Here is a 23039-nt window from a genome sequence, read left to right on the forward strand (position 1 = left end):
GACATTTACAAAAGGATGCCAACATAAAGTAGACATATGGGGAATGTTAAGTAATAAATATTTTATGAGGTATCCCTTTCTGTTTTAAAAGCAGAGAAATTGAAATTTAGAAAATTGCGAATTTTCAAAAATTTGGGTAAATTTGGGATTTTTCCATAAATAAAAGTGAAATATATTGACTCAAATTTATGACTATAATGAAGTACAATGTGTCACGAGAAAACAATCAGAATGGTTTGGATAAGTAAAAGTATTCCAAAGTTATTATCACATAAAGTGACACGTCAGATTTGCAAAATTAAAAGTGGTCAAGAAGGTGAAAAATAGCTTGGTCTTGAAATGGTTAAAGGGGTTATCTCACTTCAGTAAGTTGCATTTATAATGTAGAGAAAGTTAATACAAGCCATTTACTAATATATTGTTATTATACATATTGCTTCCTTTGCTGGCTGGATTCGTTTTTCCATCACATTATATACTGCTCGTTTTCATGGTTACAGACCACCCTGCAATCCATCAGTGGTGGTTGTGCTTGCACAATATAGGAAAAAGCACCAGCCTCTCTCGTGGCTGGGACCCTGGGAGTGCACATAGGCTAGTGCTTTTTTCAATAGACTCCTGTCCGCAAGTTCTTGTCTACTCTCCACCACATTAAGGACTTCTTTACGGAATTTGGAATGACAACGCGCTTTTCTAGGGCGGAATTTGTTTCGTCCCAAGAGCATAAGAGGAAGGCCTGAAGGATCCTTGTGTGACTCTGAGCCCATCTGACCGAGGGGATTGTAGCCGTCAGAAGGCCCAGGATGGTCATAATTTTTCTGATGGAGGAGGTTCTTTGGCTGCAGAACAGAGTTACTTTGTGAAGTAGATTGTTCCGTTTTTCTAGGGGTAAAAAGGATATTAGAAGATGAGAATCTAAGAGTACTCTCAGGAAGAGCTTTCTTCGGTCTGGAGATAGGTCTGATTTCTTGAAGTTTATAATCCACCCGAGGGTGGTAAAGCATGTTTGCACTTGAGAGGTGGGATCGTAGAATTCCCTTCGAGGGTGAAGCGATCAGGTAATAGTCTAGATATGGTACAATCAGAATAGATATTTTGTGACCTCTGACATGGCTTTTGAAAATATTCTTGGAGCCGAAGAGCATCAGAATGGGGGAGCTCTGAACTGGAAATGGCGTAACTGGTCCCCTAGAAAGACGGCGATTCTTAAATATTTCTGATGACTTTGGCATATCGGAACATGGTAGTAAGCGTCCTGGAGGTCCAAAGTCACCATGAAACAATCCTGAGGGAGTAAGTTGATGGTGGATTTTATCGTTTCCATCTTGAATTTTTTTTAAACAAAATTTAAAATTTATTAATTATCAAACGGAAGGCTCCTCTTGGTTTCTGTACCGGAAATATCGGAGAATAGAAACCTTTTCCGTATTGATCTACTGGGAGTGGATGGAGCACTTTTTTGTTTATAAGAGAAGAGATCTCTATTTCTAGACAAGACTATCTTTCTTTTTGAGGCAGCTTCCTGTTTACGAAAAATCGTTTCGGGGGAGGGGATAAAAACTCTATTTTTAGGCCTTCTCTTACAGTAGATACTACCCACGGGGAAGCCCCTATTTCTTCCCAGGCCGAGGTGAAAAAGATTTGCCTACCCCCAACATAGCTTATGGCGTCATTGATTGGGACGGGAGGAGTTTTCAGGATTGATTAAGAATCCCCTTCCTCTGCCTCTAGAAGGTTGCCACTTCCTTGAAACTTCTTTTTTCTTCTGATCCAGCCTCGTTTTTTTCTGATTCTGAAAGGATCGCCTATGGTAAAAATAACGATTCTCAAGGGAAAATCCTAGAAGGTAGAAGCAATGCTGGGACGCAGCATAGTCATATTTGTCTCCCAGGCTTTTTTAAATAAATTTTCAGATTTCTTGTCCATGGGATCTCATAAGAGACCCATGTCCTCGAACGGCAAAGAGGTCTTCTTTGAAATGCAACTGGGGCATCAATTTTCGGCGTTTTGTCCCAGAGATCTAACTCAGTCTCAGCAAAAGGATATTTCCTTTTAAAGGAATTTGTCACAGCTGTTCCTTCAGGATCCCCCCATTCTGTGGATATCAGGGATTTTATGTTGTTATGAATGGGGAAGACCCTTCTCTTTCTCTCCCCCAGCCCCTGGAACATTTGATCTTGAACAGAGTGGATTTCTTTTTCCTCCTCAATGTTTATAGTGGCCCTTATGGTCTTTAGAAGACCGTCAGTTTCCTCAGGGAGAAACAGCGGTTTTCCTGAGCCGTCGTCTGGGGAGTCAGAGTCTGGATCGGATATTAGCGCCCCTTCATCTAGATCAAACGCCACATCAGAGGCTAAGGATCTGTGAGACGTGATGCAATTTTAGAGTCCACAGCCGTATTTACTTCTTCCTTAATTATAGCTCTTATGGAATCAAGGAAGGATGGCGACTCTTCTGTGACCACCTTTTCGGTGCATTTTGGATATAAGGATTTCTTTGTTGTGGAGGAAAAAGACTTCCTACAGATGGTGCACTTTTTGCGTCTCGTATCTCCAACGGCAGGCTTAGGTGTCATGGTCTCCAGGTCCAGGCTGAGGGCAGATGTAGCGGAATCTCTAGGTTTTCTTGCGTCCGCGTTCAATGGGGCAAGCATGACTGCTGGCGGTGCAGTGTAGCCTCTGACTGGGGAACTCTCACCCCGTTTAAATCTCCCTATATGCCGCACCACTGGAAGTGCATAAGTGCGAGATTCTCTTGTCCAAGGAGAATCTCGCCTGGTGATGTCAGAACGCCAAGATCCCGCGCAATTTCACCCTTACATGGGAGTATCGCGAGCCCGGGGCTGCTGCACGCAGGCTTATGCCTAGGAACAGGTAAGGGAGGCAGCGCGTCCCCGGGGTTCCCATTCCCTGCTCCAGCCCTCCCACGATGTGTGGGGAAAGGAAACAAGGCCGGGCAAGAAAAAAACATTCCTGGCACTGCAGGAGAGCTTCCACGCATCCCGAGGACAGAAAACAACGACTGTATAGGTAAGGGGAGGAGGCCTTTTAAATCATGTGCTTCTGCGTTGTTTCCTGTCCTGGGGGCGGGGACACCCTCCTGTAAGTGCCATTGTGAAGGCGCCGGGGGAAAAAATTAAAGGTGGAACCTGATTGGTTGTTATGGGCGACTAAACCAGTTTTACCAGAGGAAGAGGAGAGCAAACCTTGGAAGTGCAATGCCTGAGGAAAGGAGGGGGGTGGATTCCTCCAAACCACTGCAACAGCAGCGCATCAGACCGTTCATTCCACTCAAAATTGGTTGCTTCACATTGAACTTTCCTTCCATGGAAGTCTCATGACACTCCAGGTGACTATTCTAGTTGTTGAACTGCTAATGCCTATACTAATGAATTTTGGATAATATATTCACAAGGAAAAGGACTCTTTTGGTGAATGCATCTTTATTCAAAGGCTATCTGTATGGAGGGGAAAGAGGGAATCTCTGAGATTCCCCTGAGCTGCTTAAAGGCCATCTATCAGCAGATTTGTACCTATGGAACTGGCTGACATGTTGCACGTGCACTTGGCAGCTGAAGGCATCTGTGTTGGTCCCATGTTCATATGTGCCCATATTGCTCAGAATTTTTTTTAATACATGCTCATCCAAACTGAGTGTGTATGCGTATAGGAATCCAAAATATAGCAGTCAGCTATTGAAGGTGTATGGGAATGAAGGCAAAAATTTACTTTTTCTACATCTTTAGCCCAGTTAGAAAACAACCTCAGGCTAAACACCTCTTAATGAGGCAGCAACAGAATAGCATCAAACTCAGGGGTGGACTGGTCATAGACCCTACAGGGAAGTTTCCCGGTGGGCCGATGCCCAGGGGGCTGCCTAAGCCCTCCTCTAGACCACCTACTGGATACATAATGATCTCAAGTCCTCAGTAGTTATTAATGCTAGGATCATCGGGTACTTATGCACTTCGCCGGCAGCAGCAGGTACTCTCCTGAATTCAGCTGTATCAGGACAGTGAAACAGTTGAATGCTGCAGCGGTGGTGGCAGTATGTTGTGCTGCCCTATGGTATTGCTGGTCCCATCTACATGTTGTCCTTGCCTACCTGTGTTGCCATACCTTCTGACAATTTGGTCCTGCCTACAGTATGGGGACTCTAAGGTTTTTTCACTTTCACTTTAAGTTCACAGTCTGCCACTGATCAAACTGCTGAACCATTCAAAAATTTCTCAATTACAAAAGGAGATTTTTAGAATATTTAGCATACATGAATTATTTTACTGATTTTATATAAACTATTCTGCACATTTTCACTGTCACTACAATGCTAGTTGTACCCAATATAGATTTCAGCCCTTACAGATATTACATGAATATGACACTTTTACTCATTCATTGTTTCCAGGCTCTATAACCCAAAAACCTGCTTTAAATAAAATAAAAATAAATCACAGTAAGCCTCCAAAACAGTTCAATTTCAGAGATATAATATGGCATTAATGGATTGGCACACAAGAGCGGACCTTACTAGTCTAGCGAGAAGTTATAGTAATGCATCACTTTATCAGCATATTGTTCTTGTATCACCACAGTGACCTGGTTATGTCTCTAAACTTTATAAGTAAATTACCATCTATGAGTTACCTGAGCTTACCAAGTCATGTCCAGAGGTTCACACATTACAGGTTTGTCACCAGGATGCCTTTTGGGAGGGGGAACGAGAAAGACCAGACCACTTGTTCTTTCATACTGCCACCTAGTGGTGTTTTTGTATAGCACATTTACTTTGTACAAGCACTGTACTTTTCTTTAAACCTTACAAATGAGGGTGCATACTGATACCAACACTGAAGGAACTGAGTCTATGATCTCTAAGTAAATGTACCAGTACTGTGTGTGCGGGGGCTGGCTGTCTGGCTCTAAAATAGTCAGCCCACTTTTCTTTAATTGCAGATACATAGACAGAGAAGGAGACTGGTTTAGCTATTGAAATAAGCCAGCCAGCCCCTGCCACGAACGGTACTGGCATGCGCCAACAATGGAAACGGTCCTACTAGGACCCGCACTAATATCTGGTGATTAGGGCACCTTTGTTATTACCAGTATATTAGTAAGTGATATCACTTCTAAACCAAATTCTTTAAAGCCGGTCAACTGTTAACATGCACAATGTTTGAAATGTACAGTAAGACGTGTTACCTACCATTGTGTCCAGGAGGCTGCAAGGAATCTCCAGTTATACTACACCACCCAACAGGAAAGATGTCACGAGAGTCGTATTTGCACCAGTAGTCAAACGCTCCCCTCCACCCATCAAACGTAATAAAGATTTCATCTCCTTTCACATCTCCCACTGTAGCTGGACAGATTAGGAATGGATTCTTTTTGTCCACCGCTTCCAGTTTCATTCCAGTTTTAAATAAGTTTTGAGGTGATTTCTGTGGTTCCTGTTGAAAATGATAAAAAATTTTAAAAAATCACTTGAAAATGCTATCAATTAATTATAATGGAGAGCAGCTAAAAAGAGCATCTGGACCCAGCTTGTCTGTACATTATACGGACAGCCCAATGATATCAGGGGTAGGTACTATGTAATGTTATATAGAACATCTGGACCTAGCTTGTCTGTACATTACAGGTCAGTTATCTTCATTGGTGGCGCAGTGGCTACAGCCTCTCCCCTCCTCCTACCGTCTCTTCTTATTGGCAGAGGCGGCAGCAGCAGCACAGGGGGAGGGAGAGACTCCTCCACTGCGCTGCTGAGAACGATCATCTCCTGTGCCCCGCCGCTGTATTGAGCAGAGCTGCGGCGGCGGGTCTAGTCGCAAATGGCGACAAGACTAAAAAGTCTTGTCGCCATTTGTAAATTCTAAGTCGCATTGGCGACCATTTTGGTCGCCATCTGGAGCCCTGCTATACAGGACATCTGGAGCCAGCTTGTCTGTACATTATACGGACAGCCCATTGATATCAGGGGTCAGTACTATGTAATGCTATATAGAACATCTGGACCCAGCTTGTCTGTACATTACACGGACAGCCCAATGATATCAGGGGGTAGGTACTATGTAATGCTATATAGAACATCTGGACCCAGCTTGTCTGTACATTATACGGACAGCCCATTGATATCAGGGGTAGGTACTATGTAATGCTATATAGAACATCTGGACCCAGCTTGTCTGTACAAATTTTACGGACAGCCCATTGATATCAGGGGTAGGTACTATGTAATGTTATATAGAACATCTGGACCCAGCTTGTCTGTACATTATACGGACAGCCCAATGATATCAGGGGTAGGTACCATGTAATGCTATATAGAACATCTGGACGCAGCTTGTCTGTACATTATACGGACAGCCCAATGATATCAGGGTGTTGTGCATTTTCATACGTATACAATATTATCTAATGACATTATAATCAAAATGACTGCTCATCTCATTGCCTTTAAGAATAAAATCAGCCTGAACCAAAGTTCTATTATGTGGCTGAGGAAGCAAAGATGAGTTCATGGCAAGTTCAGTTTATGTGAACATAAACGGACATTATATTTAAAAGTTATTACTAAAGATATGGGACTATCTGTAAGGAGTAAACCAACTTCCTAAGACATGTCTGTCTGGAGGGAACAAGGTTATTCCATGGATAAGCAATGACTTGATAAGGATTCATATCCTTGAGGCACACCTTCTGTATGAGGTTCAATTTATTTATTCATAATTATATTATATATATATATATATATATATATATATATATATATATATATATCTGTATGGTATATTTAGTTTACAACATATGTTAATCAATAATTCATCTAATGTGTTATCTATGTGTAACAATGTATCGATTTATATATATATATATATATATATATATACACATACACCATGTATTTATCATTTAGAAGGTATTGTAGAAGGTACAGAAACATTGAAGTAAGTTTATGTTAATTGGATTTCTGAGAAGAGTAAATGTTATTACAAAACAATAGTTATTCATGGATGTGGATAAGTGAAATGTACAAATTCCGATGCCAAGCATCAAAGCCGTTATATAAAATTTTCATCAAGTCAACCTATATTTCAAAAAGATAGGAGAAGACAGCCAACTCCAACAAGTCCAGGATATAGGTAATTAAAAGTGTCAGGAAAAGACCTTCCTCAATGATGTATGTTAAAAGGTCAAGTTGAACGTATTATTAGATATTTAGTTTTAATGCTTAAAAGTTGTGATGTTCATCTGCAGTATCGCAGTGCCATCTGGAGGCAGATGGACAATATTATATTATTTCATTATTTGTTCTATACCATATTAGGAGTTGATATGACATCATGGTGTCATTAGCATGCGAATACACCCACCTTACCTGATTGGGAATCCCTAATCTAAAGGGGATGATTCTTAGATAAGGGGGGGAATAATTTCTTGTGTGCGGAAGAGCCAGATAGATCCATATAGATCCAAGGATCCATATTAAGCCATAGATCCATCCATCCATTCAATCAATCAAAAAGAAGAACTTTACCAGAAGAAACTTGGATTATTCTTTTTGGATTACTAGAAAAGTTCTTCAGAACTGATCCCATCTGAACTCTGTCTACCTTTGACCCGGTAACGTATATTTTGTTTACTACTCGTGATATTAATAAGATATTTCTCTCGGTACATAGCCAAGAGCTCCCATACTGTGGGAATATATAGTGTTAGCCGCCTCCATAATGCTGATTATTCTCTTAGCAAAGATGCATATTGTTAATGGAAGATCTGACATTATTTGAAAAGAGGACTAAACTCTTGGAAAGTTATTTTCCATAGTCTGATTGCCGAGCTGAATATTTTATCATATTAATATCATATATTTTTGATTGGTCATAGGAAAACAAGAGTCAAGGGATAACAGTTATTTTCCTGTATAATCCGTGTTTTATTGCTATAGCCTGTTTGATAAACAGGTCGTCATAAATCACTAAATCATATTGTGCTGATCAGATAGGGGTGTGTTACCACCACCGTGTGGTACATTTTGGGTGTTATTTTGTAACTTCATCATTTGTTTTGCAATTGTATTGATTTTATATTCTTTGTTTTTATAATAAACGATTATATATTTTTGCATATACAATTGTCCCTTTGTTTTACTGCTTGCACAAATCAAATTAAGATACTTGATAAAAAGAACTTAGAGGCGTGTTTATGTCCGCCTGAAGGATGATGACATTTATTTTTATTTTTTTTATCCTCTCTTTTATATGAAGATTCTTTCATATAGAAGATATATGACATAAATGGAGGTCCGCACCGAGATCGAGTAATTCTTTAATTGATTGTGCAAATAGTGAAAGGTTCCACATTTCTTCTTGGCTAGCCAGTGTGGTGTTACATCTGTGTATTGATTATTGATCAGAAAGATGGGTGTTACAGGCAGTGACCCGGGTAGTGACTATGCTACAGCAGGTAATCCAACCAGCCTGATGCAGCTGATCCATAATTTTGTTGAATATATACACTCACGGAACAAAATTGATAAAGATATAAATGAATGGATTAATGAGCTACAGGAAAAAGCCAAGGAAGAACGTGGGGAGATATGGCAGTTAGGTGGCATGGTTGAAAGATACCCGACATATATTGATGTGTTGCAAGATAAAAACAAAAAGGACCAACACCTTTTATGCACATTGCCACCTGTTTTGTATGCATTACTGGTGGTCAGTACTCTTTCACAAAAGAGACACGAGTCTGTGCAGGGAATGGAGATCTATATAGCCCAGCTAGAAGCAGATCTCAGAGTCGCACAGGCCGAGATTAAGGACCTAAAATACAACCTTGATCACAGCCATGATGCATATCAAAGGGCAAAAAGTGACTTAGAGGAGTTACATCTCCGGCATTCCAAAATTCAGCAAACAGGCAAATCAAGCCATACTATAATTGATATTGATCAAGATCCGTCTGATACTGAGGGATTTCCAAACCCCCCAAATCTTACGCCCCAACATCTAGACATGTCATCACATGCTCTTAAAGCAGACTCCATTCCAGACCACAAGCCACCCAGAAGTGATGGCATGATTACACAGGAGGCATTAACCCAATTAAGTCGGGCATTCCAAACTGTAACCACCTTACTAGGTGCCAGCAACACAGAAGCCCCTAGAAGTGTCTCTGCACATATTCCCCTGGAGAGAGATGTAAGGGTTAAATCCCCTGCGCCATATGTGTCTCATGGAAGTGATCAAAGTGCATGTGATTCTGACAGTGATGCGGGAAAATGTGTGTCTTATTCCCTTACCACGCAGGCATAAGTTTGCCCATGAGAAAGATCAGGGTCCCAGGCGACCAACGTATGCTGAAGTGGTCTCTAGGAGGAAAAATCCTCAGTATTCAGAAAAGGATCAGAGTTCCTCAAGCATCATTAAGTTTCTGAATGCCACTGTGCCCAAGTTCTCTAAGAAAGGTTCTCCTCAAATAGCAAACCACTTAGAACTGTATGAGTCCACTATGGATTCTTTAAAGTTGTACTCTGATGCTGACAGGATCAGATTCCTACCATGGGCATTTGATGATGGGTACCGTCATTATTTTACTTCCTTTAGGGAAAGAGGAATTCAAAATTGGCAGGATGTTTTGCATGAAATTAAACTAGAATTCGGACCTTACCGAGCCATTACTGCTGCAAAACGTGAGATATATAAGCTTACATGTAGGCCCAATAAGAGTCCCCGTGAATTCCTCTCTGTCCTTAAAAATGCCTATGTGTTAGCATATATACATGTATAATATCAGTGAGTGCCATGAAACAGGTGAGAGGAGGTTCAAAAAGTCCCCAGAGCAAAATGAAGCTGAAGCTAAGGTAAACCCTAGCTTGGGATTTGAAACGCAGCCACGTAAATACCCTCAATCTACAGGACCTGTCCAACAAACCCAGCGACAACAGGTAGGACCCAAACAGATAAAACCACAAAACCTCAATGGGTCAGAGGGAGATAATTCTGGTGCTGAAAGGTCTAACTACCGTCCCTATTACAATAGGGGTCCCCAGGGATCTAGGCCCTTTTAGCAATAGGGGTTCTCAGGGATACAGGAACTGGAACAACAGGCCTAGACAACAAAGGGAAGATAAGCAAGAACCCTCAAATTCACCTAGGAGTAGGTCACCCACCAATAATCAGGCCACCCCACAAGATCAAAATATACGCAAACCAAACAGGTTTGATCAACTGGCTGAACAAATGACCCAGCTGTATGGGGTCCCAAGGAAAACAGCCTGAACCTTTTTTAGGGGCAACTCCAGGTCCCAGCTCAGCCCCATAAAACAAATAGGGCAGGGTAAGAGCCCAGGCTAACACAAGGTTATCAAGGTGGTTGAAAAAGAATCTAAATTGATTTCTAATCATATTTTGCCTTGCAGTGCTCCTGACCCCAAAGTTGGGGCCAGGGAGGAGGTGTATAATATGTTATCTATTTTACAGACTAATCTTGTCGATCCATACAATCCTGTGTCTTCTCCAACAAGTGATCTTTTCGTATCAGCGTCAGGCTGTGAACCGTCTATAAACTGTGACTTAGTCCAGCTTTCCCCTAAGGTGGGGGCTATTACTCCTGCTCCCTGCAGCAGGAATGTGAAGGATTCACCAGAGGTCGCGACGCTGCAGAGAGGTCACGCTCTCAGAAAACAGGAAAAGAACACCCACCCTAACTTCTTATGTGATTTGTTTCAGGTCAAAGGCCGATATTTTGTGGACTCTTATCTTCAAGATGAGCATATCGGGCCGATCAGGGGTTTAATTGATACAGGATCACAGGCCACTATCTTATCACATAGTTATTTCCAACAGGTTCTGGATTTAACAGCAAAGAGACCGAGATTGAAATCGTTCGATGGCTCTCTGATAAGTGTAGGTGGAGACACTTTGCAGGTAAAAAGGTACATCATGGTTGACATTCAAAATTGGCAAGAAGACAATTAAACACTGTGGACCTTCCATATGATTGGCTGATCACAGGAATTGACCTTCTAAAAAGGTTGAGTTCTATAATAGACTTCATTAATGAAGCAGTTTGGACTCAGGTAAAGGCACCCATTGCCTATAATTATTCTTGCAATGCACAAGCCCAACGTAGTTGTCATGTGATAGAAGAAAGGCCTAATGCCGGATGTCACGATCCTGAAAAATGGTAAGCCCGAGGAAGCTGTCAACGGTGCCGCTCATATCACTACCATCCAGAAGGACAGAATCGAGAAGATAACCCAGGATGAGGACGTATTGACTATTTCCCTTGAAGGGGGAAGTCACGAAGTCGAGGACCTGGCCAAATATACTCAGTCCATGGTACAGATTGAAAAGGTCAATGACAATTTATTGATTCCCATACAGGTGAACAATATAGCTCGGGTGAAATATGCTTAGGACTCTTAAAACAGGTCACCAATCCTAAAATGATAAAAAAAAAAAAAAATCCTCTCCACAGGAACAATGGGTTCATGATCTGGATGGAGATTCCCAGAGTCATAATATGGTTGCAAAATGTCTTTTGTCCATCTCCATAGGAAGTAAGACTACAGAACACGTTTTCATCGTGTTGAATGAACCACAGCATCAGATGTATATGGGTAATGACCTTCTGCACGGATTTGCAGTGCAGATTGATCTGGTAAATAATACCCTCTGGTCCAGATTACCGGGAGACCCAGAGGGATTCCAGGATGTGAAGCAAGCCTTGAGATGGGGACAACAGATGCCCTATGCCGTGAGTATCATGGTTGCCGAGGAGGTTAAAATCCCTGAAGGATGTAAACCATTTCTTCTTCCTATTCAAGTAAAGAAGGGACAAACACTGAAGAACGCAGACGCTTTGATCTGTTTGTCCAACCGGATGCAGCAGCTTGGCCTACAAGTAAAACCCACTGCTATAATTAACATCCATCAGGATCCATTGCACATGATAATCCATAACATGGCTCCCCATAGCATATCCCTGCAGAAGAACACAGTAATTGGTCTAGCTATGGATTCGGAATACTATACTTTTGGGTTCCAGAATGATGTAATTGGACTTATTCCTGATGAATACCTAACAGAAGAACAAATATTGGAACAATGTTTTTCCTCAACACCTGAGGGGTTATTCAATATCCACTCTGTTTATCCTTTCAGTCCTGAAGAAGGAGTAAAGGAGTACGAGTCGTGCCAACAAGGAAAGGATAAGGCACGCTACGAGTTAAGTCAGCCTGAAATCTTTCCAGAATTTCAGGAACGGGTGGAAAAGCAAATCTCTATAGCTAACGCGTGCTCCAATGAGTCAGAGCGTCAACAGCTAAAGGAGCTCTTCACAGAATTCCAGGACATGTTTGCCAAGGATTCTTATGATTGTGGGGAAACAGACCTGCATGTCGCAAGAATCCAGACAGATCCTGATGCACCCCCTGTCTTTGTCAAACAATACCGACTTCCGCTGGCGGCTTACGAGTCCCTATCGGAAATCGTCAAAAACCTGGAGAGGAGGGGCATCATCCGTCCGATACATAGCTCGTTCAACCATCCTATACTTGGAGTCCTCAAACCCAACGGTCAATTTCGTCTCTGCTCGGACCTAAGACAATTGAACAAACGTGTTTACATGTCCGGATGGCCCATGCCATACATTGACTAGTGTTTGGCGCAAATTCAAGGATCCAAAATTTTCACCGCCCTTGACTGTGCACAAGGATATTGGACGATTAAAGTGGACGAAAGGGATCAGTACAAACTGGCCTTTACATTTGGAAAGACACAATATGCATGGACCCGACTACCCTTCGGGTACATAAATGCGGGCCATGAATTTGCTGTGTTCATGCATAAGGCAATGCCTGATGCCACTGAACGAGATACCTTATCCTATGTGGATGACATTCTAATCAAAAGCACAACTTTTGAGGAACACATTGTAGAACTGAAGCATGTACTAACCCAACTTAGAAAAGCTGGTGTGAAACTTTCTTTGCAGAAGGCTCAATGGTGTCGTGCTAAGGTAAATTTCTTAGGTCATGAAATCACTGCTGATGGAATCAACCCACAGAAGAAGAAGGTGGAAGCAGTGATCAACATCAAGTCACCTACAAATCTCAAGGAGTTGAGATCTTTCTTGGGCATGATGAACTATTCCCGTAAGTTTATAGATAATTATGCCGAAATTACAAAACCTCTTTTGCAGTTGCTGAAGAAAGGAGTGAAATGGGAATGGAGTGAGCGTCATGAGCAAGCTGTGAATGAACTCAAGGCCAAGCTTATCCAGGCCCCATGCCTTGCATATCCAGAGGGTGGAAAACCTTTCTTCGTGGAAACAGATTTCACTGACAAAAGCGTGAGTGCAGTCCGTTTCCAGAAAAAGGAAAACCTGAACAAGATCATCGCCTATGCCAGCAAATCCTTATCACCGGTTGAGGTAAAATTCAACAGTTGTGGGAAAGCATTACTGTCAACAGTGTGGGCTTTACAATATTTCAGGAGTTTTATCCAAGGTGAAAGATCATTGTGGAAACTGCACACCAACCGCTGCAATATTTGCAAAGTGACAGGATCAAGGATGGAAATCTGTCAAACAGCAGGATAACCGCCTGGACGATGTCCTTAATGAGATGGCCATTGGAGATCAGGTATAAACAAAATAATAAGAACCCAGTTGCTCAAGGATTAGCTGAACTGCATGATTGTTCCAATGCGGAACAGGGAAGTAAGTCACCAGAAAGTGATTTCTTAGAGGAACAATCATCATCCCCATATAAATCTTATGAAGAGGAGTACTGCAAATCATTACCATACGTACAGTACAGACCAAAAGTTTGGACACACCTTCTCATTCAAAGAGTTTTCTTTATTTTCATGACTATGAAAATTGTAGATTCACACTGAAGTCATCAAAACTATGAATTAACACATGTGGAATTATATACATAACAAACAAGTGTGAAACAACTGAAAATATGTCATATTCTAGGTTCTTCAAAGTAGCCACCTTTTGCTTTGATTACTGCTTTGCACACTGTTGGCATTCTCTTGATGAGCTTCAAGAGGTAGTCCCCTGAAATGGTTTTCACTTCACAGGTGTGCCCTGTCAGGTTTAATAAGTGGGATTTCTTGCCTTATAAATGGGGTTGGGACCATCAGTTGCGTTGAGGAGAAATCAGGTGGATACACAGCTGATAGTGCTACTGAATAGACTGTTAGAATTTGTATTATGGCAAGAAAAAAGCAGCTAAGTAAAGAAAAACGAGTGGCCATCATTACTTTAAGAAATGAAGGTCAGTCAGTCAGCCGAAAAATTGGGAAAACTTTGAAAGTAAGGGCTATTTGACCATGAAGGAGAGTGATGGGGTGCTGTGCCAGATGACCTGGCCTCCACAGTCACCGGACCTGAACCCAATCGAGATGGTTTGGGGTGAGCTGGACCGCAGAGTGAAGGCAAAAGGGCCAACAAGTGCTAAGAATCTCTGGGAACTCCTCCAAGACTGTTGGAAGACCATTTCAGGTGACTACCTCTTGAAGCTCATCAAGAGAATGCCAAGAGTGTGCAAAGCAGTAATCAAAGCAAAAAGGTGGCTACTTTGAAGAACCTAGAATATGACATATTTTTTGTTGTTTCACACTTGTTTGGTATGTATATAATTCCACATGTGTTAATTTATAGTTTTGATGCCTTCATAGTCATGAAAATAAAGAAAACTCTTTGAATGAGGTCTGTCCAAACTTTTGGTCTGTACTGTATATGTAGACGGCTGTTCTTTCCATACGGATGTAGGAAATGAGCGTACACTGGTTGCAGGTGTCGGAAATTGCATGGAATAATATAATCCCGGACATATCCGTCGGATACAAAATTGGCCCCAAAAGTAGCCAAGTCGCAGAACTCACCGCTGTGTACAAAGCTGTAAAAATGGCTATCGAATATGATATTAAAGAGTTTTCCATAATCACAGATTCTGACTATATTCATAATAGCTTTGTGGAGTATTTCCCCGGATGGAAAAGATCCAACATGATGAGAAGTAATAACAAGCCAGTCAAGCATGGTAAGATGTTTTGTGAAATCGATGAAATGGTTATTACCCACAGTCTTACAATTTACTGGAAGAAGGTAAAGGGTCATTCAAAGTATCCAGGTATGGATAAGGAAGGAAATGATCTAGCAGACTCCCTCGCTAAACAATCAGCCATCAATGGAGAAGTTTTGCATGTGGATGATCTCATGGGAACTATTCAAGTGGATGCAACAACAAGAAGTCAGGCCCAAAAGGGAACTGAAGCCAATGTGTTGCAATGGAGCCAAGATTCCCCTAGTTAGGATCTCATCATGAGCCAAAAGGGGGATCCAATTATTAGTACTTTTTATAAACACATTGAAGATCCACAGAATTGTCCCATAAATACGGAAGATTGCGATAGCAAAGAGGAGTTACGGATTTTGATGAAGGGTAAGTCCCAATTCTCATTACAGGATGGATTGTTGATTAGGACCTCGAAGAATGGTATCACGCAATGGGTAGTGCCCGCAACATACCGAGGTTTGATGCTACAACACGCCCATGATGCCCCGACAGCTGGTCACCGAGGTGAGAAGTTGGCGTACGAATTGTTACAGGACTACGCTTATTGGCCACATATGTTGCAAGATGTTCGCACGTATTGTCAAGGATGTCTAATCTGTCCTCAATTCCAGCCACAGACACCCACTCATCGAGCGCCGCTGATGAAAAGGGGGATGTCCATGCCATGGTCAGACATCCAAATTGACTTTATCGGACCAGTAACAACCTCATCAAAAGGCAACAGATACATGCTAACCGTGACTTGCTTGTTCACAAAATGGGTGGAATGTTTGCCTTGTAAAACATGCAGTTCAAGCGTATGTGCATCTCTTCTCATTAACCACATATTTTCCAGGTTTGGTCTTCCCCAACGCATCGAATCCGATCGCGGAAGTCATTTCACTAGTGAAGTGATGACAAAGATGTGGGAGATACTGGGGGTAAAAATGAAGCTGCATATAGCTTATTGGCCAGCCTCTAGTGGTGGAGTGGAACGCTACAACCAATCCATTGTAAACATTCTAAAAAAGTTTGTCAATGAATCCGGTAAGAACTGGGATGTCAAATTGCCTTTGGTTCTTATGGCCATCAGAGCCACCCCAAGCGCAGCAACCAAACTTTCTCCCTTCGAAATGATCACAGGCAGGAGGCTGGTGTTACCTCAACATTTGCTATACCAGGCGACAGACCACAATTTAATAAATGCTACAACATCTCATCAATATGTGGAAAATCTACGCAAGCACCTTCAGCATGCTTTTGCATTCGCCCAGAAGAATATAGAGAAAGCCGCGATAAGTGCTAAGACATACTACGATCTGAAGACCACACAGAAGGAATATCAAATTTCCGATCAGGTTTATCTCTATAACTTCGCTCGGGATCAAGTGAAGGAGAGAAAGTTCTTACCTTCCTGGAAAGGACCTTACGTCATCACTGAGAAGTTGTCACCTGTGGTCTACAAGATAAAAATCCCTAAGGGGGATGAATTTGTAGAAAAATGGGTGCACATTAACCAGTTACGTGTTTGTCATCCTAACTCACGACTTCGCGAGATAGAAGGAGTTGGATGAAGAGAGGTGAAGAGGTTTTACGGTTCCAGCTAAAGACGGATACCAGGATTGGTATTGTATGAACAAACATGTATACTAACCATCCTCATGTGTGTTTCCTTCGTAACTAAACATCTCTTAACTTACCTCTAAAACTGAGAACTCACTCTGTTCAAGAAAATAACCTATGCCAATCAAAGATACATGATAGCATCAACTCTTTTCTTGCAGGATAAAAAGTGAGAGATGTATGTACTCATATGTGTCATACAATTTTATAGGTACAAGATGCCGACTAAGATGATCGCCATTGTTTATATCATCCTAATCTTGGGGAAGGAGTTCCATGCCGAGCCAATTGCTGTGCCAGGCCCTTCATCCGGGATCATGCTGCAGGACACCGCAGGATTCATACTGACGAACAAGAGGATTCTATCCCAAAAGATCTACATCAGTCTGGATCCACGCGTTTTCGTTGAAAGACAATTCAATGTGTCTGAGATCATGTCGCCGGGAATCCAAGCCTGGTACCAGACGCAAATCGGATATTCCCAAGAGCGGATTACGCAAATCCTGGAGCAAGCGAGAAAGACCTTGACCAGAGAGCAGTTTTCTACAAACCAAAGCGATTCATTGCTGCAATTGTAGCCGCTATAATCTATAGCGTAGTAGGTGCTGTCATTGCCACAGGTGTAACAGTTGCCAATTCCATCTCTATCAAAATATTGGAACTTGAAATTGGTTCATTGAAAAGGAACCTAAAAAACATTCATGCGGAGATGGAGAATCAAAACAAACTTTCATCGAACTTATATACTGTTTTGCAGGATCCTGGGATGGTTGAATTTATTGACCATCCAAATGGTGCGTTGAATAAGAATCTTCAAAAAGACTTTAGCCAAGTTATGGTACAAGCAAGGTTCACACACCCAATCTTTAGAGGATTCAATATGAAAAGCCCTTTTAGACATTCCAAATACATTCACACTTTCTGGAACATTTTGGAATAAAGGGGGATTTGTTGTGCATTTTCATACGTATACAATATTATCTAATGACATTATAATCAAAATGAATGCTCATCTCATTGCCTTTAAGAATAAAATCAGCCTGAACCAAAGTTCTATTATAAATAATTCAGGTTTCTTATTACATAATTTTTTACACATAATTTATGCTTTTTGTTAGTTAAAGAATTTTAAGGCTCATAACTTGACTAAATAGTAACCAAATACTTTTTACATTTTACTTAATTTTTTTGTCAGTTAATAAAATATTACCATAAAATAGACATTTTGGGGAGATTTATGAAAAATGGTTTAAAGAAAAACTGGCCTGGTTGCCCAAAGCAACCAATCAGGTAGATCCTTTCATTTTCCAAAGAAGCTCTGAAAAATGATAGGTGGAATCAGATTGGTTGCTATGAGAAACTAATCCTGTTTCCTGCGCACTAGTTTTGATGTCTCATTTATGTTTGTCACTGTCTGCGGTAGATTTTGATTACCTTCAGGTAATCAGGTCTTGTCTAGTAGTAAGACAACTATTCACACTGGGAATAGGTTTACCATTTAGGTTATTTTTATGTTCTGTCCGTCACACTATACTTTTTCATTTCAACTGGGACAGTCCACAGAGGCAGTACCAATGCTGAATGGTAAAACATTTAAAGGAGTTGTCTCATGACAACATTTATCCCCTATGCACAGGATAGGGGGCAAGTGTGATTGGCAGGGGTCCAAATGCTGGTGCCCCCACCGACCACTAGAATGGGGGTCTGTGTTCCTTTGTTTGTACGGAGCGGCGGATACACATGCACAGTGCTGCTCTATTCAACTCTATGGGGCTGCTGGAGATAGTAGAGTGCTTGTATTCAGTTATCTCTGGCAGCCTTTTAAAGTTGAACGGAGCAGCAGTGTGCCTTCATGTCCGCCACTACATTCAAATGATGAAAGGTGGGCCCGAATTCAAGTCGTCAGACGGGGCCCAGTAGTCACAGACTTATCCCATGCTCTGTGGACAGGGCATAAGCTGTTGTCATGTCATGCCATTGATTGAGCAGAATACAGAGTCTGCGAAGAGGAGCACCATGATCCCCAAATCTTCGAAAATTAGCTCCCTCCACCAAACATCTATGGCATCTGGTATGAGTAAGTCTGCCCACCCTATATAACTGGTGATAGGTAGCTTTGATGGATAATACATAATTGTATAAACTTTTTATTTATTGGAAGGGAGACATAGAGGTGGGACTCAAGAATATCTGAAAGATTATCCTCCTTGAGATCTGGGATCATGGTTTTCCACTTATCAATAGCTGGAATCTGTGCAGACTGCAGTTTAGTGCCTAGTAGGCAAGTATATAGAGCAGATATAAATCCCAGAGGGCCCTGTGAGCGCCATAAGGCCTCTTTCACACAGGCGTGTCCGGATGTGTCCCGGGGCATTGCGGCAAACCCGCGCGAGTAGGAACGCAATTGCAGTTTTGACTGCGATTGCGTTCCGATGTTCAGTTTTTATCGCGCGGGTGCAATGTGTTTTGCACGCGCGTGATAAAAAACCGACTGTGGTACCCAGACCCGAACTTCTTTACAGAAGTTCAGGTTTGGGTTAGTTGTAGTGTAGATTGTATTATTTCCCCTTATAACATGGTTATAAGGGAAAATAATAGCATTCTGAATACAGAATGCATAGTACAATAGGGCTGGAGGGGTTAAAAAAAATAATAATAATAATTTAACTCACCTTAATCCACTTGATCGCGCAGCCGGCTTCTCTTCTGTCTTCATCTGTGAGCAATAAGACCTTTGATGACGTCACTGCGTTCATCACATGGTCCATCACCATGGTGATGGATCATGTGATGAGCGTAGTGATGTCATCAAAGGTCCTATTGCTCACAGCACAGATGAAGACAGAAGAGATGCCGGCTGCGCGAACAAGTGGATTAAGGTGAGTTAAATTATTTTATTTTTTTAACGCCTCCAGCCCTATTATACTATGCATTCTGTATTCAGAATGCTATTATTTTCCCTTATAACTAGAGATGGGACGGGGGATTCGTTGAATCCACGAATCCCTCGAATCTTGCTGGATTCGTGGACTCGAATCCTGACGTAATTTACCTAATACGAATCCGACGAATCCCGGTGGGAGGGACTGGGAGGAGGAGCTGGGGGCCGGTGCGTTCACTGTGCTCCGGCCCCTCCGCTCCAGTACAGTTATAAAATGTGTAATTCTATTAATAATGATTCATGCTGCCCCCTCTGTAGTATAACATTCAATATAGCCTACTTACAGGGCTACTGATATCGTAATGCAGGCCGGCTGGGCAGACGAGCGGCAGAGTGACTGACTGACGTCACCTGCCTGCGCCGCAAGCTTAATTCATAAAGTAGGCGGCGCAGGCAGGTGACGTCAGTCAGTCACTCTGCCGCTCGTCTGCCCGGCCGGCCTGCATTACGATATCAGTAGCCCTGTAAGTAGGATATATTGAATGTTATACTACAGAGGGGGCAGCATGAATCAATATTAATTAAATTACACATTTTATAACTGTACTGGAGCGGCAATGGGGGGGTCTGTGAATTACACTGTTATGGGGTGGGGGGGTCTGTGGATGGCACTGTTATGGGGTGGGGGGGGGGTCTGTGGATGGCACTGTTATGGGGTGGGGGTGTCTGTGGATGGCACTGTTATGGGGTGGGGGGGTCTGTGGATGGCACTGTTATGGGGTGGGGGGGGTCTGTGGATGGCACTGTTAGGGGGGGGGGGGGTTTGTGGATGGCACTGTTATAGGATGGGGGGGGTCTGTGGATGGCACTGTTATAGGATGGGGGGGGGTCTGTGGATGGCACTGTTATAGGATGGGGGATCTGTGGATGCCAGGGGGAGAGGTGAGAGGCACTATGATACTACTGGCACATTGGGAAGGGGGGGGAGGCACTATGATACTGGCACATTATGAGGGGAGATGGCACTATGATACTGGCACATTATGGGGGGAGATGGCACTATGATACTGGCACATTATGTGGGGAGGTGGCACTATAATACTGGCACATTATGGGGGGAGATGGCACTATGATACTGGCACATTATGGGGGGAGGTGGCACTATAATACTGGCACATTATGGGGGAGATGGCACTATGATACTGGCACATTATGGGGGGAGATGGCACTATGATACTGGCACATTATGGGGGGAGATGGCACTATAATACTGGCACATTGGGGGGGAGATGGCACTATGATACCGGCACATGGGGGGGAGGAGAGAGGCACTCCGCACTTGATACTGGCACATGATTAGGGGGGCATCTATAGGGACACTTACTGGCACATTATTGGGTGGCACTGTGGGGCCACTTCTTATTGGCACATTATTGGGGGGCACTATGGGGGCATTTACTGAGGCCACAAAGAAGGGGTATTTTATATGGGTGGCTCTGTGTGGTACTAGTATTATCAGGGGTATTATCTGTTTCTGCAGTATAGTATTGGGGAGCACAGCGGAACAGTATTGGGGGTGTTAGGATGATTTGTCCAGAAGATGGGAGGATGATGGAAAAGTAGTAAACTAAGATTATTTTTTGTCAAACTGCAGAGACGAAAAATGGCCGAAAAATGGTGTCTGGTCTGAAGGTCTGAAAGGAGAAGATGAGAAAAGAGAACATCTACATCAAAGGAGACGTCACTGGATGTAAGAGGTATGTGGCGCTGTATTACCCTGTATGTTCTGTAGTGATAGGAGCAGGGGTCATAGCAGGGGTCATCGCTGTCATATAGGGTGCGACCGTGACTGGGAGGTGGAGGTTCAGACAAACTGACGCGGTCTGACTTTGTTTCTTACACCGTGCGTTCACACAATTATGTACAGGATTCGTAGGATTCGAGATTCGAAAGATTCTATATATTCGAGAACCTTTTCGGTTTCGGAAAAAATTCGGATTCGGATTCGTCCCACCTCTACTTATAACCATGTTATAAGGGGAAATAATAATGATTGGGTTCCCATCCCGATCGTCACCTAGCAACAGTGCGTGAAAATCGCACCGCATCCGCACTTACTTGCGGATGCTTGCGATTTTCACGCAACCCCATTCATTTCTATGGGGCCTGCGTTACGTGAAAAACGCACAAAGAGGAGCATGCTGCGATTTTCACGCAACGAACAAGTGATGCATGAAAATCACCGCTCGTGTGCACAGCCCCATAGAAATGAATGGGTCAGGATTCAGTGCGGGTGCAATGTGTTCAACTCACGCATCGCATCCGCGCGGAATACTCGCCCGTGTGAAAGGGGCCTAAGACACATTCTAATGCCCCTGTGTCTTATGGGGCGAATACCAATGAGCGCTTCTATTATGGAAGCGCTCATTAGTACCAGAGGACCGGGAAGCGGTGAAGGCTCTGTACTCACCGCTTCCTGGTCCTCTGCTGTCGGCTGTGCTGTGGCTGCGCAAAGCGTTAGGGCGCTCTGTTACCTCACGCTGTGCGCGTCAGGTTACATCACAGCTGACGACAGGAAGCGCAGGAGGAACGCCGGAGGTGAGGAGCGGCGGCGTCCAGAGCAGGAGATGGAAGTGTTTTTTTATTTTATAAAACATGAGGCAATATGGGGCTGCGGTGGGCTAATCTGGGGCAATATGGGTCTGCTGGCCGATGATTTGAGGCAATATGGGGCTTCTGGACATGCAGTACTTTTAGTCCGGCGGCCTGTCGTCGTGCACTGCTGTGCTGCGCCGGAGCTCCGCCCCCGTCCCCATTATTGTCAATGGGGATGGAGTGGCGGTGCAGCGGCACGGCGAAATAGCGGCAGGACGGATACGACAGGATGAACAGCTTGTCGGATCCGTCCTGCCGCTAGTGTGAAAATAGCCTACTCCAAAAAGGTACCAGTAAAAACTAAAGCTCACCCTGCAAAAACAAGCTCTGAAACAGCTCTGTAGACAGAAACATAAAAAAAAAAAAGCTATGGGTGTCAGAAAAGTAGTAAAAAACATAAAAACGACAAATTTGGTATTGATGTAATCACACTGACCTGCAGAACAAGGTTGTCATGAATTTTTACAGCATAGTGAACATTGTAAAAGCAAAACCCAAAACACCCTGGTGGAATTGCAATTTTTTTCCAACTTTCCAATACAAGCTATGGTAAATAAATGGTACCATTAAAAAAAAAAACACATGCCCTGCAAAAATAAAGTCCTCATATGGCTTGGAAGGCGAGGGAAAAAAATGAAAAAATAAAAACAGGTTGTGTCCTGAAAGGGAAATTCATAAAGTAGGCGGCGCAGGCAGTTGACGTCAGTCAGTCACTCTGCCGCTCGTCTGCCCGGCCGGCCTGCATTACGATATCAGTAGCCCTGTAAGTAGGATATATTGAATGTTATACTACAGAGGGGGCAGC

The 23039-nt window shown here is 42.8% G+C and overlaps 1 protein-coding gene across 3 annotated transcripts in view; it reads right to left on the minus strand.

Annotated features, from left to right (window-relative positions):
* SCML2 (Scm polycomb group protein like 2) overlaps positions 1-23039 on the minus strand; it is a 107333-nt gene that overhangs the window by 36022 nt on the left and 48272 nt on the right. For all 3 annotated transcript variants that reach the window (XR_005777603.1, XM_040424748.1, XM_040424749.1), the window contains one exon: positions 5203-5446. Coding sequence is in view for 2 of the 3 variants with exons in the window: in XM_040424748.1 (XP_040280682.1) it covers positions 5203-5446 (244 nt within the window). In the remaining variant the exon portion in view is untranslated. The remainder of the gene's footprint in view (positions 1-5202; positions 5447-23039) is intronic.

Source organism: Bufo bufo, chromosome 3, assembly GCF_905171765.1.
Source record: "Bufo bufo chromosome 3, aBufBuf1.1, whole genome shotgun sequence".
NCBI classification, from domain to species: Eukaryota; Metazoa; Chordata; class Amphibia; order Anura; family Bufonidae; genus Bufo; species Bufo bufo.